This window comes from Mchenga conophoros, linkage group LG3 (assembly GCF_057382185.1).
Source record: "Mchenga conophoros isolate Kocher_MC1m ecotype Shallow Benthic linkage group LG3, M_conophoros_male_GT1.1, whole genome shotgun sequence".
NCBI lineage: Eukaryota > Metazoa > Chordata > Actinopteri > Cichliformes > Cichlidae > Mchenga > Mchenga conophoros.
The window spans coordinates 73,229,120-73,246,339 of record NC_140528.1 but is presented as its reverse complement, the minus strand read 5'-3'; the positions used below and the strand labels follow the sequence as shown (position 1 = coordinate 73,246,339).

The 17,220-nt window shown below is 40.8% G+C and overlaps 1 protein-coding gene across 1 annotated transcript in view; it reads left to right on the top strand.

Annotated features, from left to right (window-relative positions):
• col25a1 (collagen type XXV alpha 1 chain) overlaps window positions 1–17,220 on the top strand; it is a 156,208-nt gene that overhangs the window by 98,768 nt on the left and 40,220 nt on the right. The window contains exons 5-8 of the mRNA XM_085267138.1: window positions 7,003–7,029; window positions 9,815–9,841; window positions 15,174–15,233; window positions 16,910–17,026. Of these exons, the coding sequence (XP_085123264.1) occupies window positions 7,003–7,029; window positions 9,815–9,841; window positions 15,174–15,233; window positions 16,910–17,026 (231 nt within the window). The remainder of the gene's footprint in view (window positions 1–7,002; window positions 7,030–9,814; window positions 9,842–15,173; window positions 15,234–16,909; window positions 17,027–17,220) is intronic.

Below are 17,220 nucleotides of genomic sequence, written 5' to 3'. Positions count from 1 at the left end.
TTTTGCACCTCGTCGGATTATGCGGATTGTCTCGCAAGATTGTACAAGCAGCTCGCGGCCAAAACCCACGAGAATCGTTTTGCTCGTGTCAACAACAGCTAAAGCTGTGGACGCGAGCCAGCCCCTCGCCTCGTGCTGCTTTCATCCATCATGTTTTGACTAAATTATATTAGAAGAGGAATGTGAAGAATGGATATTCGGTGTCCTGACTTCTATGCAAGACAGCTCAAAATTAGCCTGACAGAAAAGATGTACTTTTCAGTTTGTGTGCTGCTGCGGCTTGAGCATGGACATTCATAACGAATGACAGGTTAAACTGCTTACTTACTGATTGTAGGGAAATGAAAAAAGAAATATGTGAGGAATAACAACAAAATTGCATGATTTGTGTATTTAAATCTGTCACTGCATTCCAGATCAGGCCAAGATTTATAAACACCAAAATTAGAGATATAAAAGGGGACTATTATAGAAACAATGCACATAAAAGCTTCCGCGGTGGTTGAAACCGTATCATCATCATCACATAATTTCTTTGACATGAAAATGGAACTAAAGAAATCAAATTGACTTATGAATAAATTAGGGGGTCAGCTAATGAGTGTGTAAGTGACACAGGGTCGAAATGTATCAGAACACAGAGCACTAACTGGCACTCTTCCATTAAGGTCAGTGCCCTATTTACTGGTTTTAAGGAACCAGCAGACGGGTCTTCCTTCACCTTCTCCACCAAGTTTCATGAAAACTGGCTCGACAGGCCTAAGCCGCAGTCGAACAGATGAAAAGCTTTCTGGAGGGACATTGCGCAATCTGTTCACTTCTTAGTAATCACCATTGCAGGAGGCGCATATGAAATATACCTCAGTGCCAGAACTGTTTTATTGAACATCATTTACTCTTTCCATCTAATATGAAGTGAAGTCAGTTACATTGTCAGATTTAAATGACAGTGTTCTCCATGTTGCTTGTGGGTTTGGCCTCAGTTCACTTTGCCTTTTTATATTTCCCCGCAGACCTTTCCATATTTCTCTCCCACACTTTTTTTTAAAGGTGGCAGGGCTTTCCTCGTGCAGGCCTTTGCAGGAGAGAGTGGTCTTGGTTTGGCTTCGAATGAGAAGCTAGACATGTGTCTGGACAGGAAAAAAAAAAGAAGCTTAATCCTGATCCAGTGGTCCACCATAAACTTGACAATATCATACATACAGGATGTTCTGTTACAAATCATCTCAAGATGGAAATTTGACATAAGTTTGCCCAGCACTGAGCAGCAGATGATGTGAGGCTTACCGTCTGTATGATATGTGTCATTTTCAATAAGTGGATAAGAGCTTCTGCTTTGGGGTGGCTGCATTCATCAGCTCACATATAGAGGACATGTTTAGTGTTTTGGACGGCCCACGTGGGGAGTAATCTTGATCGCGGAAGAGATTTTTATGGGAAATAACTCAGAGAGTATGCCAGATTCACACAAAATATGGGAAAAAAACAGAAAAAAGTGAATACGGCATAAACAGATGCGCAAGAAAAGTAATGCTTTTAGGTGACAAAGAGAAAAGTCTTTCATTGAAGTAAATACATAAAAATTGACTCTGTTTTCTGAATTAAAGATCTTAAAATCCCCAAAGAGCTGTTTCTTCTTCTTAAAGCTTGATTTTATGAGCAATAATGAAACCTTCTCTAAAACTCTTTGTGAGATACTGTGTTTGAGTAATGTACAATTCAGTGTTTTCTGCTGGATATTGCATTATTTCTCCAGGGTTATTTGGCTTCAGGATATAAAATGATGCATTCAGGCTGGTTTATAGTGACGTTTCCAAAGCATCTGTATCTCTCTCACTGTTGTAAAGCTTAACCAAAGAAAAACTGCATTAAACTGAGCAGGAGGTTATTACTGCTCATGAATTGAAGCTCTTTTAAGATTTTCATCCAAAAATCCATTTTCTTCCTCTTATCCAGTTCAGTGTCGCAGGGCAGCTGGAGCCTATCCCGACGGCCAAAGGTCAGGCTTTACACCAGTGTTTGGGTTGTTACTCAAGGAAAGCAATTGTATTATATTAATACTACACAATACTAATTAATAATACAGCACATTACTTTATTATTCACAGGAGAAAGTGATTTGTTACTGTACTGGTTACATTACTCTCTTGACACTCCGAAAAATGACCCACACACCTTTACAAATCCCTATCATAATGAGGACACACGTACTATCTTTCTTTTGGTATTTACGTATGAACACGAAGCTGGAAGTCATCCCAAAGAGCTTTCAGAGCGATCTCCACAGTGATTCTACTTCAAAAACTTGAACAGGTAGAAAAGGAGGCTACAAGTCTGACAAATCATCGCTACTTTTGTTACCTGTTGAAGTTAAGGCTCTGGCTGCTGGTCTGGGGTTAGCATCCACTCAGCTAATGTTGCTCTGGGTTTTTGGCTAGCTTAGCATTAGCATGCTATCTGTGCATATGCTTGCAGCGAACCCAGTGCAGTTACTTTTGTCCTGGATGCAGTCTACACATTACCATTGTGCTATTATCCTTTTGTGCAACAAAAATGGAGTTAATGTCCATATTTCCTTTGTAGACCACCCCAACATTTTCCTCCTACTGCACGCGAACTCAAATTAGCTGACTGTAGCAGAAAAAAAACATGTTTGTTAGACGTTATTTTCTTTTAATCCACATGGCATGTCGCTAATTGAAGAACCGTTGTAACACAAGGAACATCATAATTGTAACTGTAATGTAATTACTGAATTTAATACAACAAAGCATTACATCACTGTGTCACTGAAAAATATAATGTGATTACAGTAAACTGTTTCCTTGTAACGTGTTACACGTAAATCGGCCAGAGACAACCATTCACACCTGTGGCCGATTTGCTATCACCAATTAACCTAACACACTTAACCTTGGACTGTGGAAGGAAGATGGAGAGAATCCACACACAGATCGTAATTAGCAAACATCAAACACTGGTAGGGCTTTACTGAAAAAAAGCTTTTAATTCAGCATGCATCTTACATTTTTGATCTATACAAAATCAAAGTGAAGAAAACGCAAACAACGTGAAGTGTATTTCAGTGAACTGCTCCTCTGCCAAACCTAATTAGTTTGTTATTTTAAGCTATGCATGCAGTCATTTAAGAATTAAGTGCAATCTAGTAGGTGTGGAAAGCACTGTAGAGGGTTAATCGTGTTCAGCAGAGGAACTTGCTAATGAACAGCCATGACCCAAGGAGCACCTGCTTATGAAACAGAGCCAGAGCAGAAGCAGTAAAATAGATGTGAAAAGCAGACACAGGTGCTGATTAGAAAGCTTCCTCAGGGCAGACTGAAACCACAAAGCTGCAGAGACGGTTTGACAAAGACACACACTGCAGTTCCACTGTAGTACAGTTTGGAAAAAGTCTTTGCAAGAGAGCTGTTTTAATAGTCTCTATAAAAGACCCTTGCTGCACTTGCTTAAACCTTCTGGAAAAGCTCCAGCACGTGTTGTCTCTCTAAGTGATGTGCAAATGATGAAGCGTATAATGAGCAGGTGCACACTGTGCAGCCAAATCATTTCCACATGCTTCATGTCCAGATGGAAGAGTGGAATTACTGTTTGGTGATATAGGTGTGCCAAAAGTACCGTTCCACTTCAGCAAAAAAAAGAGAAAAAGTTTTAAAATTTGACTGATATGTTTAGGAGTGGTGATTATCAAAAAAGACACTTACAGGCATTTAAACTCAGTTATAATATCTCATCAGATGCTTGATCTGCCCTTACTTACAAGGTGTCTTTTGGTGTTTGGATGCTAGCTCCCAAGAGATAGCTAGCCTGTTTTAGAAGCCTACATAATTAGGTTGGAAAAGTTGCAGGTTTATCAGCAATGAGACCGGAGTTTGCATCCCATTGGGCTTCTTATGTTGTTGACTTGTTTTTACTTGGTTTATTTTTGAATTGCTATTTTTACTCTCACTTAATCAAACCACGTGCCACAGATAGCTGCCTCGCCCTAAGCCTCGTTCTGCAGGGGGGTTGGTTCCTGTTAAAAGGACGTTTTTCCTTCCCACTCTCACCAAGTGCTTGTTTATAGGGGGTCTTCTGATTATTGCGGTCTTTTCCTTATTTGGCGCTACACCAATGAAATTGAACTCAAATTAATTTAAAATACCTTTGATAAGATGTGGGGAATGATCTGGTTTTGGGTTAAAAAATGCACCTTCATAATGTTATTGTCATGAACCGAAGTTCCGAGCGCAGGCAGGACCCAGTAGCAGAACACACACACTAGGGTAGGAGCGAATAAAGAAAGTAATTTTTATTGCAACTAAAGGTGTCCCGTGAGGGTAGCCTGAAAAACAACGTATGGAACCAGAAGAAACCGAGGGACCGCGCAGGGAACGCCGAGAGCGGGGCTGTGAGAGGCTGTAAAACAAAAAGAGAGACAGATTACTGGGGTGCGGGAAAAAGGCAGCATACGAGGGAAGGTGGAGTGTGCGTCTCACGGTGATAGCCGGGCCGAGTGAACCAGCTCCAAAAGGGGTCGAGACGGCGAAGCTGATGGTGAACCAAATCTCAGGCGGACAGGTGGACAGGCAGGTGGCTCGAAAACAAAAACACGCCGAGTTGTGATCTGGGTACACAGGGAAAAAACAGTGTTAGGTCCGATGGAGAGTTTGTCATAAGAGTTCTTTTCCCGCAGGCGTACGTTACCGCTGAGAGGCGACTACAGACTGGCGTGGAGCAGCAGGTAGGGAAGGATTAAATAGTCCACCTGATGATCGCCTGGGATGGGATGCAGGTGTGGGGTTAGCAGCCACGCTCGTGGGCGTGGACATCCCAGCAGCACCCCGGACGCCGGGCCGCGGACCATGACAGTTATAACTTCAGTAATGATGTAACAATAAAGAATATCTATTTAAACCCCAGGATGACACCAACTGGCCCAACCAACACCTCCAGCTACATTATCCTTATTTATTCCCAGTTATCAGAGCTCAACATGGGCTTGATGAAGTTTCATTATGTTGCTCCACATTCTGGATTTATTGTGTTGCTACATCATATAATGCTGCAATTTCCCTTCATTTACACATAATGTGGCGCACAGCAAATCAGCCTGGTAATTATCTGCGCCAACTGCATGTGTTAGTGCCAAGCATCATACGTTAAACAGGCTTTTGTGAAACGATGCAGTGCTTATATTTATATTTCTTTTTCTTCCAGCCATTTGTGTTTGTAGTAATGTCAATAGCCTCCCATTATCCAAAGGCAATTTCCTCAAACAAAAAAAAGAAAAGAAAAAAGAAAAAACAAAGTTTCACCAATTTCCTTTAGCGGCCTTCCTTTTTGAGGAAAACATTGGAAACTTATTTAGCCCCTCTGGAATGCCTCAGCATCATTATAAATGTAAAAGTCACATTTGATTCCAATATTCTGCCTCTTTATTCCTCCCCAGGGAACTGCAGTCGGAAACATTGTTTTCCTAATATTCCCATTTTGTATTTACAAGTGTGTTGTGCCTCTTTGCACGGCTGGTCAAGGAACAGCAGGAGCACGTCCTCAGATGTTTGTGTCTGGATTACGGCCTGCGCTGAGGCTTGAGGAAGTCTCGTATTTAAATAAATGGGATGATGCACCGCACAAGCTTGATGTGCAGGTTCACAACCCCCAAAACCAAGGCAAATTAGCCCCTGTGCAGATCCAGTTGGGACTGCACGAACTACTATACATAACTAAAAAGTTACAGACAGTTAAATAAGCATCAAAAATAATATCCAAAGGCAGCGAGCAGGGAGAAACCTGGCTACGGCTCTCTTACCTCTCAGCAGTGTGGCAGAAATTGGCTGAGGAAAACTGCTGAATTACCTCTGGAGCATTTCAGTTTTAGACTCTGCTAATGTGTGCCAGCGCAGTGGAAGCCCAAGCCTGCTATTCTGGGTCACTGGTCCATAGACTGAAAGGAACAGCATCCAAACACAGGTTTTATACTAATATCATCAATCTATGGATTAGTGTCAGCATATTTTTGTATTTGGAAACAAACAGCGTTAGAGCAGGATTAGCCTGGAATGCTAACCACTACAGATTTTTGTGCTTAATGCTAAAACTACTCGTGAACAAGTTGTTCCTTTTACCTGCATATCATTTTGTGGTTTTTAAAGATTCTGATCTGTTCTCATATTCACATTTTATTTATGGCCAGTGAAAGCAAATAGGATTTCTTTTGTAAGTGAAATGCAGATTAATACTGGCACAGCAGTTTCTCCAGGAGCTCAGGAACATTGTTGCTAAGCGGGTGGTCAGTTAGTTGATGATCTAATACTTGATGATCAAATGCCTGACCTCCCAAGAAAAAACCCAACATACTTCAGCATTCAACTTGAATTTAAAAAGAAGAAGCAGTTTTTAACACGTACTCGTTAAGCTCAGCATGTGGATGCACACCTCATTGTCAGATCCTCTCCTTAACTCCACGATCTTTTACAGAGCCCACCCAGGAGGTGCTGCCTGCCGACTGACGGATGCTGGAAGCTACCTCACCAAAAAAAAAGACGTAGTCCTCTTTTTCAGGGCACATTTTTTTACAACGTGCCTGCCAATACTTGGTTGGAGATTGCTGGATTTGATCCTCTAAGTAAACATGGACTTGATTTGGGCCTGTTTTAGGTTTTAATTGTATGTTTGCATAAGCCCTGCTGCCTACAGTGCACTGTTTCCCAGTTTGTGACAGCGGATTTTAATCAAATCGTGAAAGATGTCAGAAAGTACACAAAGTCAGTTTATTAATCTTTCAGTTGTGTCTCACTTCTTGACGTTCGAGCCTCGCTTAGCGGCTCTGTTTGTTTTTTAACGTGATTGGTCACCCCGGTTTTAAATAGTTTTGTTATATTTCCAGACAACATCATGATTGTCTTCACAATTACAAGTGACTTGGAACATAGTTTCTTCATTTTTTTTATGCTGTAATAGTTTGAACAATCTGTTTTTTCTCTCTCTGTCTCTTCATAGGGCCCTCCTGGTCCAAAGGGTGAAAAGGTGGGTAACTGTATACTTTGGTGTTTTTGTTGCACAGTTAATATGAAGAAATACTGACATCCCACAGCTTTTTTCTTAAGAGTCTAAAGGCAATGAAATTCACCTAGTTAGCTATGCAAGATGCTCCCCTTGTGTGCAGCATGAAAGCCTACATATACTGCACTGGTTGGTGCTGTTCATTGGAAAAATGCATCAATGCAGCAGCCATACTGTGCAGTTGGAGAACAACTCCCAATGCATGTATGGCGACTGAGGCAAAAGATCTATACACAATAAATAATTAAAGCAATCAAGAATAGCTTCATCTTCAGTGGTTTGGTTCATATTTATTATTGGAGGTTAAAGAAATGCAAACTTTCATATCAAATTGCTTCATCTTATGTTGGAAGTAGCAGCAGGATTTCTTTCTAAATACAGTTCTGCAGCTTCTTTATGTGAATTGATAAGATATCTCCCTCTTTGAAACCAGTTTTGTGCTGTGTGTCCTGAAAGAAGTCCTTCCACTCCCCTCTCTTTGGGAATCCACACACAAAGACAAACATTTTTTTATGCATTTGTAGCTCCAATTATGGCGCATGTCTACGCTAACTGTTACTGTAGGGTGGGTCCGTGTCAGTGCTAAGAAACAGATCATTTAGGATTACATAACACAACACATAAAGCCTCAAATTTCACTGACAGACATCATTGTCAGAATCTTAACGGTACATTCAATGCTTATGTTTTTTTTTAACATAAGCTAACATTTACTTAATTTTGTGTAAGTCAGATCAAAGAGGACCTGATTTATTAGCGCAAACTGAGTTTTAGTGCAAAAAAAGGTAATGTTGGAATTTACAAAGGAAGCGCCGTGACAACATTGCGTGTAACAGGTGGGAACCCAGCTCTAAGCTCACACGCTACCCATTTATAAATCTGGCCCTTAATGTTTAGTCAGCTTAAAATGATTGTGAAATCAAAGGAAAACTCTTGTATTTTACAGAGGAATAGATCAGAGTTTATAGTCAGACCTGTACACATGTGGTTTCTGGGCTCACATGCAAAGCTAACGGACTCATGCTAGCTTGCAATTTACTGTTGCACAGAAATTAAATGAATTTTCTTGAAATTTCACATGTATATCCTTAATATCCAATATCTTTGCTTTTAGTCTTCACGTGGATAATTGGTCTGCACCATTCATCATCTGCTTCTTTCATTTTGCATTTCCACTTCATCCTGACCTTAAGTCCTAGTATTGAGATTAGCCTGCAGTTCACAAATCTATAGCACAGAGCATTAAAGACCAGAAGTTTGAGCCCTCAGTTGAAACCCCTTAAATGCCTCACTGAGCACTCCTCCATAAAACAGCAGCTGAGCATGCAAAATAACCGCACAGTTTCTTTATAAGTCTGCAGGACTCGGGGACAAAATGTGGGCCTGAGGAATTTACACCAGAGTTAAAGTCCCTGAATTCACTTATAGAAAAGGGAACTTTAAAGTGCAAACATCTAACGTGCTCCTGAGGAAGATTAAGACTTTAACAGTTCATTCATCAATAAATGATTTATGCAGTGACTTGGGTAATATCACAATAAAGGACTGCTGTGGTGTACAGCAGAAGAAATACAATGAAATGGTGTGAAAGTAAGGTCCACATACTGTGGAGACAGCTTTTTGATTTGTAGATAGAAACTGATGATTCTTATTTGTAGGTGAATTTTTAATGAAAACTGTAATAAAAATAAAAGCATGAATGAAAGCCATATCCTGTGTTTCCTGGTAGAGCCACTGAAACCCCGCATACTGGGTCTTTAACACAAGGAAAAGTAGAGTGCATCAGATTGGCTTACAACAGCAGATTTATGATTTTTGAGGCTGATTATGATAATTGTGACTAACTATGTTCCTGCTGATGAGATGCATGTTCATGCTTCTCATGTGAACCACTTCATCTGCAGTTTAATGAAATGAAAAACAACTGTGTGCATTCTTCCCACCCAAGATGAATAAACCGTTTTCCCATTAAATCTGGGTTTTTTGGAACAAGGGCCCAATGAAAAATTACAAAAAAATTCCAAGAGATGTTTTATTTGAAATTTGTTCAGGCATCGCATTCAAAGTTTGTTTGAGCACAATTCCCATCCATGTGTGAAAGATTGGTCGGCTCATTTTACCGATGTGGTGAAACTGTAAACTGAGCCAACAGGAGAGCGACGTGCACCAAATGAGATGGTTTAAGGATGTTCGCTTACCCAATTCTAGACAGATTACAGTTATATTTCACTGTCTGACATTTGGTCCGCCACCACTCGTTTCAAAATAAAATAATAAAAAACTGAGTCTAAACTTTGCTTTTGTTTGGGCTTTTACTGTAATGTGATAAAGCCACAATCGACCATGCTGATCGATTTGAAACCAAATGTTTTCTGCTTGAGGATTGCGCGCTCTCTCTGCAGGGATCTACCCCCGAAAAGGGCAGAAAGCCATCTGAGAGATCTCTGGGGCATAAAATCTGGCACGGCACCCACCAAACCTCACACCACCGCTCTCTCCCTGTTCTGTCTTTCATATCCAATCCATGTCAGTCCATGTTATCATAAGTGATTTTACTCCCAACCACAATGGATAGTTGAGGGTTCCTGCATTATTTTTCCTTATCAATGTGTTCTGAATTATACCGCTGTAATTTGGGTGTGAGTCTCAGCTCGTCATTAGCGCCGCACTTTTGTATTTATGCGTGCGTGTTCGGGTATTTGTTTGACCCTTTCATTTGAAGACAAATTCTTTTTCCTTCTTTCCGCAGGGGGATCAAGGCGACCAGGGACCACGGGTATGCGGTTTGCTCTGACTTCTTGTGATTAGCAGATGAATGTGACTGTGTGTGTGTGCGTCTCCCCCAGCAGAATTGTGGGCAAAAGGTTTGGGATGCATGAAATTCCTGGGATAGTGTTCTTCCAGTGTGGCCAAATACAACAAGCATTTCAGCACTGCTTATTTCCCCATCAAGAAAGGGCAGACGAACGTGCAAAATATTTTGGGAAGCATAGGGTGGTATCCTTTTCAAGATGCAGAAATTTTTTAGATTTTTTTTTACCTTGTGTCTCTAAATTAAATATGAGTACAAGCCTTTGCACACCAGCTGAAGAGCTCTGCTTAATCTCAGCAATAATCAAAAGCCAACGAGCTCAGTCGCTATAATTACTTGTGATTCACTTCAGTCTTCAAAGTGACATGGCATGTTCAGAACTATAATCATTTCCAGCTCTGCCGTTTGACATTTCTATAAAAGTGCTGCTTCTAAATGATGATAATGTGAGTGCTTTTCCGTGCTTGACAGACTCTGAAATTAATTACTCTATCTCCACTTAGCAGCTAGGGTAGCTCTCATTTTTCTCAAATAAAAAGAGAAAAAATGAGCCCTCTTTGAAAAGCAGGCTGCACAGGTTTGTTTAAAGTAGGCTGCATTAACCGAGGGTCCCACGTGCACGAGTCCACTTCTTCTGTATCATGTGGAGTCAGTAGTTTTGAATCCCGGTGACTGATTTCTTTAAGCATGGCACAGCAGGACAAGAGTTTGTCTTGTTTCAGTTTCCCAAGCGGATGTGATCCCAGTTCATATTCGATGCCCACCCAGACGTTAGTCAGCTCCCCTCAGGGCTAAAAAAGCAAGAGATTGTCTTGTGATTTGAATGACCTTTTCTGGGAAATTCGATTAGTGATAGATCTAATGTTACACATGGGCACTCTTCAAATTACAGTCAGGTTGTAGTTTTCCAGGTGGTTTTCCATTTTTGCAATATCTACAAAAACCAAAAAAAAAGAGAGAAAAGAGATGAAAAATATAGTCATATCCTCAGTTAGTTTTTGGTTCAATAAAAGACATTTCATAATAATTATAGCTGCAAGTGCCATAGTACTGAAACTCACAGGAAATGTCTTTAGTGGAACAAAATGTCCTCATTTGGATAGGATTTCTTGGTTTTGCTCCTAATTTGTAGCCTTTTAACCTCGGAAGTGGAGCCATCTGTCACTATCAGTTAAATGATTTATGTTTTGGAAACAGCAGTGTGGCCGGTGGAGTTTTCACAGGTCCTATTTGTCTTAGAGACTACATAAACAAACTGTCCATTTCATGAAAGCGTTTCATTAACTCCCGGTTATGGCAAAACTGTCCCCTAACAGGTACAAATGAACACGGTGTTGTAGTCATATGTGACGGACTGCAGGGGCATAAAAGCAGTCCAGGTCACGGCTAAATTGTATTAACTTCCCAGAGCAGCATATTGACTTTGCACATTAGATTAGTAGGTAAATGTAGTGTAGCGGTATTAGAAGGTTTTCCTTAATAAATGAAGGCATAACAGGACGAGTACTGCCTGACCTTGAGTCCATCTATCAGGCTGGAAGTGAAGCCAATTTCATGCCCAGTATTGACTGCGTGCAGGGAGTTGATTAAAGCCATATGGAGATACGTGTATACAAGAGAACATGTGAAGAGTGTCCCGTATGCACCAGTTTGGCAAATTCCCTTCAAATATAAACAGATTTAAACTTAAAATAACTTTTTTTTGGTGTGTTTTCTTGTAACATCAGGGGATCAGTTTAGAGTCTGATCCTCTGTGACCAAAGACGGTAAGAGATTCGCCATGTGTCCGAGAGAATTCCCTCACAAATGCCTACTTCCTCTGCCTGTTTCACGCATATCACAGTCAGCCATTTGTCTGCCCTGAAGGTCAAAGGTCATCTCCAAACATCAGAGGTTAACCAAGCAGCAAATAATAAATCGGCCAGCTTTAACAAACAAATACACAGCCAGCTCTGGAACTCCACTTTTAAAATACAATTAACAGGAGTTAGTAGCTATGCATATCACCGAGAAAGGTGTGTGGTCCTTTTGAGAGATGGCACCAGCTACAGCTGTCAAGCAAAGGTTGAACAATTCCTGGGTTCACTGAAGGGGGGAAAAAAAATCTGAAAAATTCCCAATAAACTGCCCAAATGTGACCGATGTGCAATATTCTTCCAAAATAAAGAGGCCACGATTATATAATTTCCAGGATTTGACTTTTTAGTCAAGAACAAAGAATTATTTTCAGTGTATTTGTGCATGAAATCAAAAAAGCCTTCAAATGAATTTCGCTCGAGATAAATTCGATGTATCCGATTGATGCCAAATCTGAGGCTTCAGATGAATGTGTTATTACACACTTAAATGTATTAAAGCCATCTGTGTACAGAGCTGGTAATTCACTCCATATATAGATATTCAGAAAATGCCACAGCCTGTAGCCGCTCGGGATGTTTTGTGTGTTTGGTGTGGTTGAGGAGATGCTGGATCTGGCCAGCGTCCTATAAATGAGGATGCCTGTTGGCCTCGTATACGGCTTATTGTTTACTACAGATCCCAGTCACCTCGCTGCAGGCAAATACATGGAAACAAAGCTCCTTACCAAATAACCAACATCCGTTTCGGTTTAGCAAAGCAAAACAAGGCAGTCTGCGAATGGTTAGGATTCTCTGTCAACCACCATGTCATTATCATTCTCACATATTGACATCAGCTTGGAGGCAAGAGTAAGAGTTTACCCACACCTAGCCAAGCTTCTCTGCCTTTTAACCTCCTGCACAGAAAGCCTGAATTGTGTTTTAGACATGGTTGTTGTCAGAATGGCCACCACTTTCTCTTCGTTTGTCCCGTGCTGGCGTCTGAGAATGACCGTACGGTTTAAATTCACGACTCTAGAGACATCCCAGAAAGCAGTCGCATGTGCCAGCCTGCACATGAACAACACTACATTTCATGCCTTGACTTTTTATATTCTCTATTCCCACTGATCATAATCCAGTGCTTGCTTTCCCTCTTTGTCCTCGAGACATTTGAAGTTGTAAATAACATTTGAGGTTGTAAATAACTTGAAAAATACTTGCGCTTCAATTCCAGTTATGCACAGCGTGGCTATTGTATACAGTGTAAGAGTATCCACTGCTGTGCTCGGCTGCAGGCCTGAATTAAATTAGCCTGCCTTGAAACCCATATTCTTAATGAGCCATGCTTTTTGATTTATCTTTAGAAATCCAGAGGGACGGCACAAAAGCCATGTTTGGATAGGACAGATTTTATCTTAAACTTGAATATATATAAAGATTGATCCCTTGCAGGCCATGTTTATGCTACTATGCCAGTCTTTAAGATATGTTTTCATCATTTCATTCAGGCTGGTTATTTCTGACATAGCAAACCTGCAGGATAAGAGGATAAACAAGTGAATATGCAGCGATTGTGCAACCAGTGTGTGGTCATCTTTTGGTGCCATTTTATAGTTTTATTATTAAAGAAAAACTTATTTATATCAGCACCACACTCCTTTCAGTTACCCCTTCTAAGACCGCTCAGGGTTTCACCGTTTGCACAGCAGTTTTAGTTTACAGTGATACACCAGCTCACCTTGTACAAGTTGATTTTTTAAGTAGGGCTTCCATGTCACACAATGCATAAGAAAGGCAGGCTTTCATTTTTTAACTAACAACTGCTACAATCTCAAATGAGGCATATTGATCAAGAACTGGTTAAAACTACTGACTCCAGCATGTTATTATCCAGCTGACTTAGTATGAAAAAGAGAAACATTTTTAAAAATTGGGCTTAAATACATACTTAATCTCTGCCTATATAATATCATAGCTAGGCTAGAAGTCCCCTAATATAGCAATCCTCTCTTTAGCATTTAGCTGCTTTAAACATAAAAATAATTGCTCATGGCTTCTTGACATATGAACTTTCTCATATTTCAAAACATATGTTTTCCATTTGAGTAATAGGAGATCAAAGTCTTTAAGGAAGAACAGGATCCGATGTGTGTGGCAAATGCTACATTTTGGCTAATGCTTGTTTTTTGGTAACATCTCCCAAGTGCAGTAAAGGACTTGAAATATCATAGAAACAATTGGGACATCCAACAATCTAGTTGTACAGTGTAAACTGTAAGCAACAGCTGCAACGCTGCAAATTTACGTGGGTAGTTATATACATTCAGTCAAAGAATAAATAAACAATTAAAGCAAACTTAGTTTAAAGCTAGGTTTTTTAGCCAGTTAGCCAGACATGCTAACAATTCTAGTTCATGTCAGTTCATTGGTTCACCCCATGCCCTGGTGAATTTAGGTGTTAAATCAACTTTCGAGGTTGATAGCATTATAGCACTGTAACATTGATAGCATCATTTAGCTAACTAGCATTTCTGGCACCAGCTAGCAAGGGCAGCAACATTTCAGTGTCTAGTCAACTAGACGCGCCCTTGCCTAGTTTATGACACTTTGAGTGTAAAAGATGATCTGCTGCAGTTTGATAGGCATGTAATAAAATGCAATGAAATAAAAATGTGTCAGCCTATTGATATACCCATCAATGTGATTAAATTTAATGGGCTGCATTTATTTGACTGTAGCATTTGGACAACCATGTTTAGCTGACAAAATGTCAGCGTTTCTGGATTCAGATAAAAGCTCTTCTTTGCAGCTGTAAACTATTGTCATCTTTTAACAAGGAGAAAGCCCGATGTTTTCTTCTTCCCTCCAGTTTTTATGTTTGGATCACATCTGTCATGAAGTTTGTTGACAAGGGAGTTGGAAACCATTTGACTGAATTTCCATCAAACATCTTGAGTGTCTTTGTGTTCCCTGAAGCTAAACGAACAATGCCACTTCTCAATTTACCAGCCTGTTATAGCTCAAAGTGTATTGTATGAATATTATTTCAACAAACGTATAATTGGAAGAAAACAAGAGGAAATGGTTACTTGTGCCATTGCAGCCCACACAGGATGATCCCAGTGCCATTGAACACACAGTTTTATTGAGGAAAGTAAACTTGGACTGTATCAAAGTTAGCTGTTTAAAATAAAATACCTGGTCTTGTTTAGCTTTGAATTTAAATGTCTGGTCCTCAGAAGTCTTTGTTTGACAGTTAACTTTGATGTTGGCTTTTTACGGCTCTTAAAAACTCATATATACATGTCAAAGAATTCCACATATTATATTTCAAACATTTATGAGGCTAGTTAGAAGCAGGATGCTTGTCTCCTTCCTTCTTCAACTGTTTTTGTTCACCCAGTGTTTGAATATCATGCGTGTGTTGTGCCATGTTCTGCTATTTGTCCCTTCAGGGATTGCCTGGTCTCCCTACGCTGGCTGCTTTGCACAGCAATCAGATCCTGACTGTCAAGGTTTGTCGGTGGTGCTGCTGCCTCGCTGCTCAGTCCGACCCCTCTGCAGCACACACTGGAAGTAAATTGTTGGCTGCCTTTCTCAAGGAGTGATGATGGAGTGCACGCAGGAAAAGTGCAATCTAATTAATCACAGCAGGTCAACCATTAGCCTCTTCTCAACACTTCTGCTACTAGTCTTTTCGCTCAAGAGGTTTGTTCTCCAGTCGACATGCTAGGCAGGTCAAGTGAATGCGTTGGCCTGTTACAACCTGGTAATATGCAGGTGACTAAACAGGCAACATCCTGAACACAGAGATGGTTTGGCTTGTGTCCATTGATGCTAAAATGAATTGAAGGAACTCCCAGAGGAATACTCAGTGATGAAGCAAAGTGGCATTTTTTTTCTTAAAGCTCAAGTTCATGGTTCACCACAAATCCTCCGATCCTCTAGCACGGCCTTGGGGATTGTTTCACTGCCAAATACCAATGGACACAAGCAGAATCAGACATGTGCTGGAAAAAGATTAGAAATGAACCTCAACTCAAAGGTTTGACCTCGCTGGTTTCAGTGTGCGCAGCTCTCAGGGTCTGACATAGCAGCAGGCACGACGATGATGATGACGGCACTTTCACAGTGGAGGAGTGATTCCCATTTTTCCAGGGGACTGCGAACTCGCTGTGGCGCGCTCGCACCCCAGAGGTGATAATTATGGGCCCTGGCTCCAAAAAATAAGCCCAGACTTCCTCAGCAAACCACCTCGGTGCTGGAAAAGTGTGGATTTCTCCCACCACTCCATCTGTGAAGGTGCTGGACCGGAGTTCATGAACACAGGCCTTTCTAACAGAATCTGTTTCTTTTTGCATTTGCCTTCTTCCTCCTCCTTCTTCTTCCTCCTCTGGGACTTCATCCTTCTTCAACCTTCTCTCACCTCTGACCTACGACCTCTTGACCTCACACACCTGCTCAGATGGTCTTCCCTAAGATCAATCATGGCTTTCTTTCCGCTGACCAGCAGCTCATAAAGCGACGGCTCATTAAGGTAGTGGGTGTGTCCTCACTCTCTCTGTCCACCGTGCCAAGTCTCACCAAATCACTTCTCTTTGGCCACTTTGCATGCAAGCCTTCAGACAGATCTGTCATAAGCACTCACGCTCCTTCTGTTATTGTTAAAGGAAAATATGGAAACTTCATTTTAAAAAAAGCTTTTATTAAGGTAAAATGAATTACTGTCCTGGCACCACTCAAAGGTTTTTCCCTGCAACTTAGGTTGCAGAATATTTTCATAGAATTTCTTATAATGCAGTATCATAATGGACCACACATTTTCAGTATATTTCCCCTGATTATTGTAGCTCTATACTTGTCAACTTCAAATGGGACTTCTTTGTTTTTTTGGAGTCGTTACCTAAAGCACCGTCCTTACTCAACTCATTATGGCCCTGTAGGATTGCATGCATTTTAAAGGATTAATATTTCAGCTACAAATCATTACGTTGCAGCTCCTCCTAACTTAAGTTTTATGCTAGCTCCAAAAAGCTCATTCGTCATGTTATAAATGGAGGCAGCCCATCGCCACCCACAAGAACATTCCACGACTCTCTCTTAATTATCATTTCACTGTAGTGGCTCCAGTCTCAGCAGTCCAAAAATAACACACCATAATGATTCTTTAATGTGTTATTTCGCCACACAGGGAGATCAGGGGCAAGCAGGGCCACCTGGGCCCCCGGGGCCACCGGGCCCTCCTGGACCGAGGGGGCCTCCAGGAGACACTGGCAAGGATGGGCCCAGAGGTGTGCCTGGTCTACCGGTGAGTACTGATTGTTGCTTGGCATCTGAGAACGTTTGATACTAGTTTTTTTTTCTACTCTATGTATCATTAAAATTTGTTTGGATCAGCAAAATTCTGTCAGCGTATCCTGTAATAAATACTCTGTCATTTCCAGTAAGTTTTAAACAAGTTCAGCTCTGTTTGTGCTTCTATTCAGTATGATTTTGACTTGT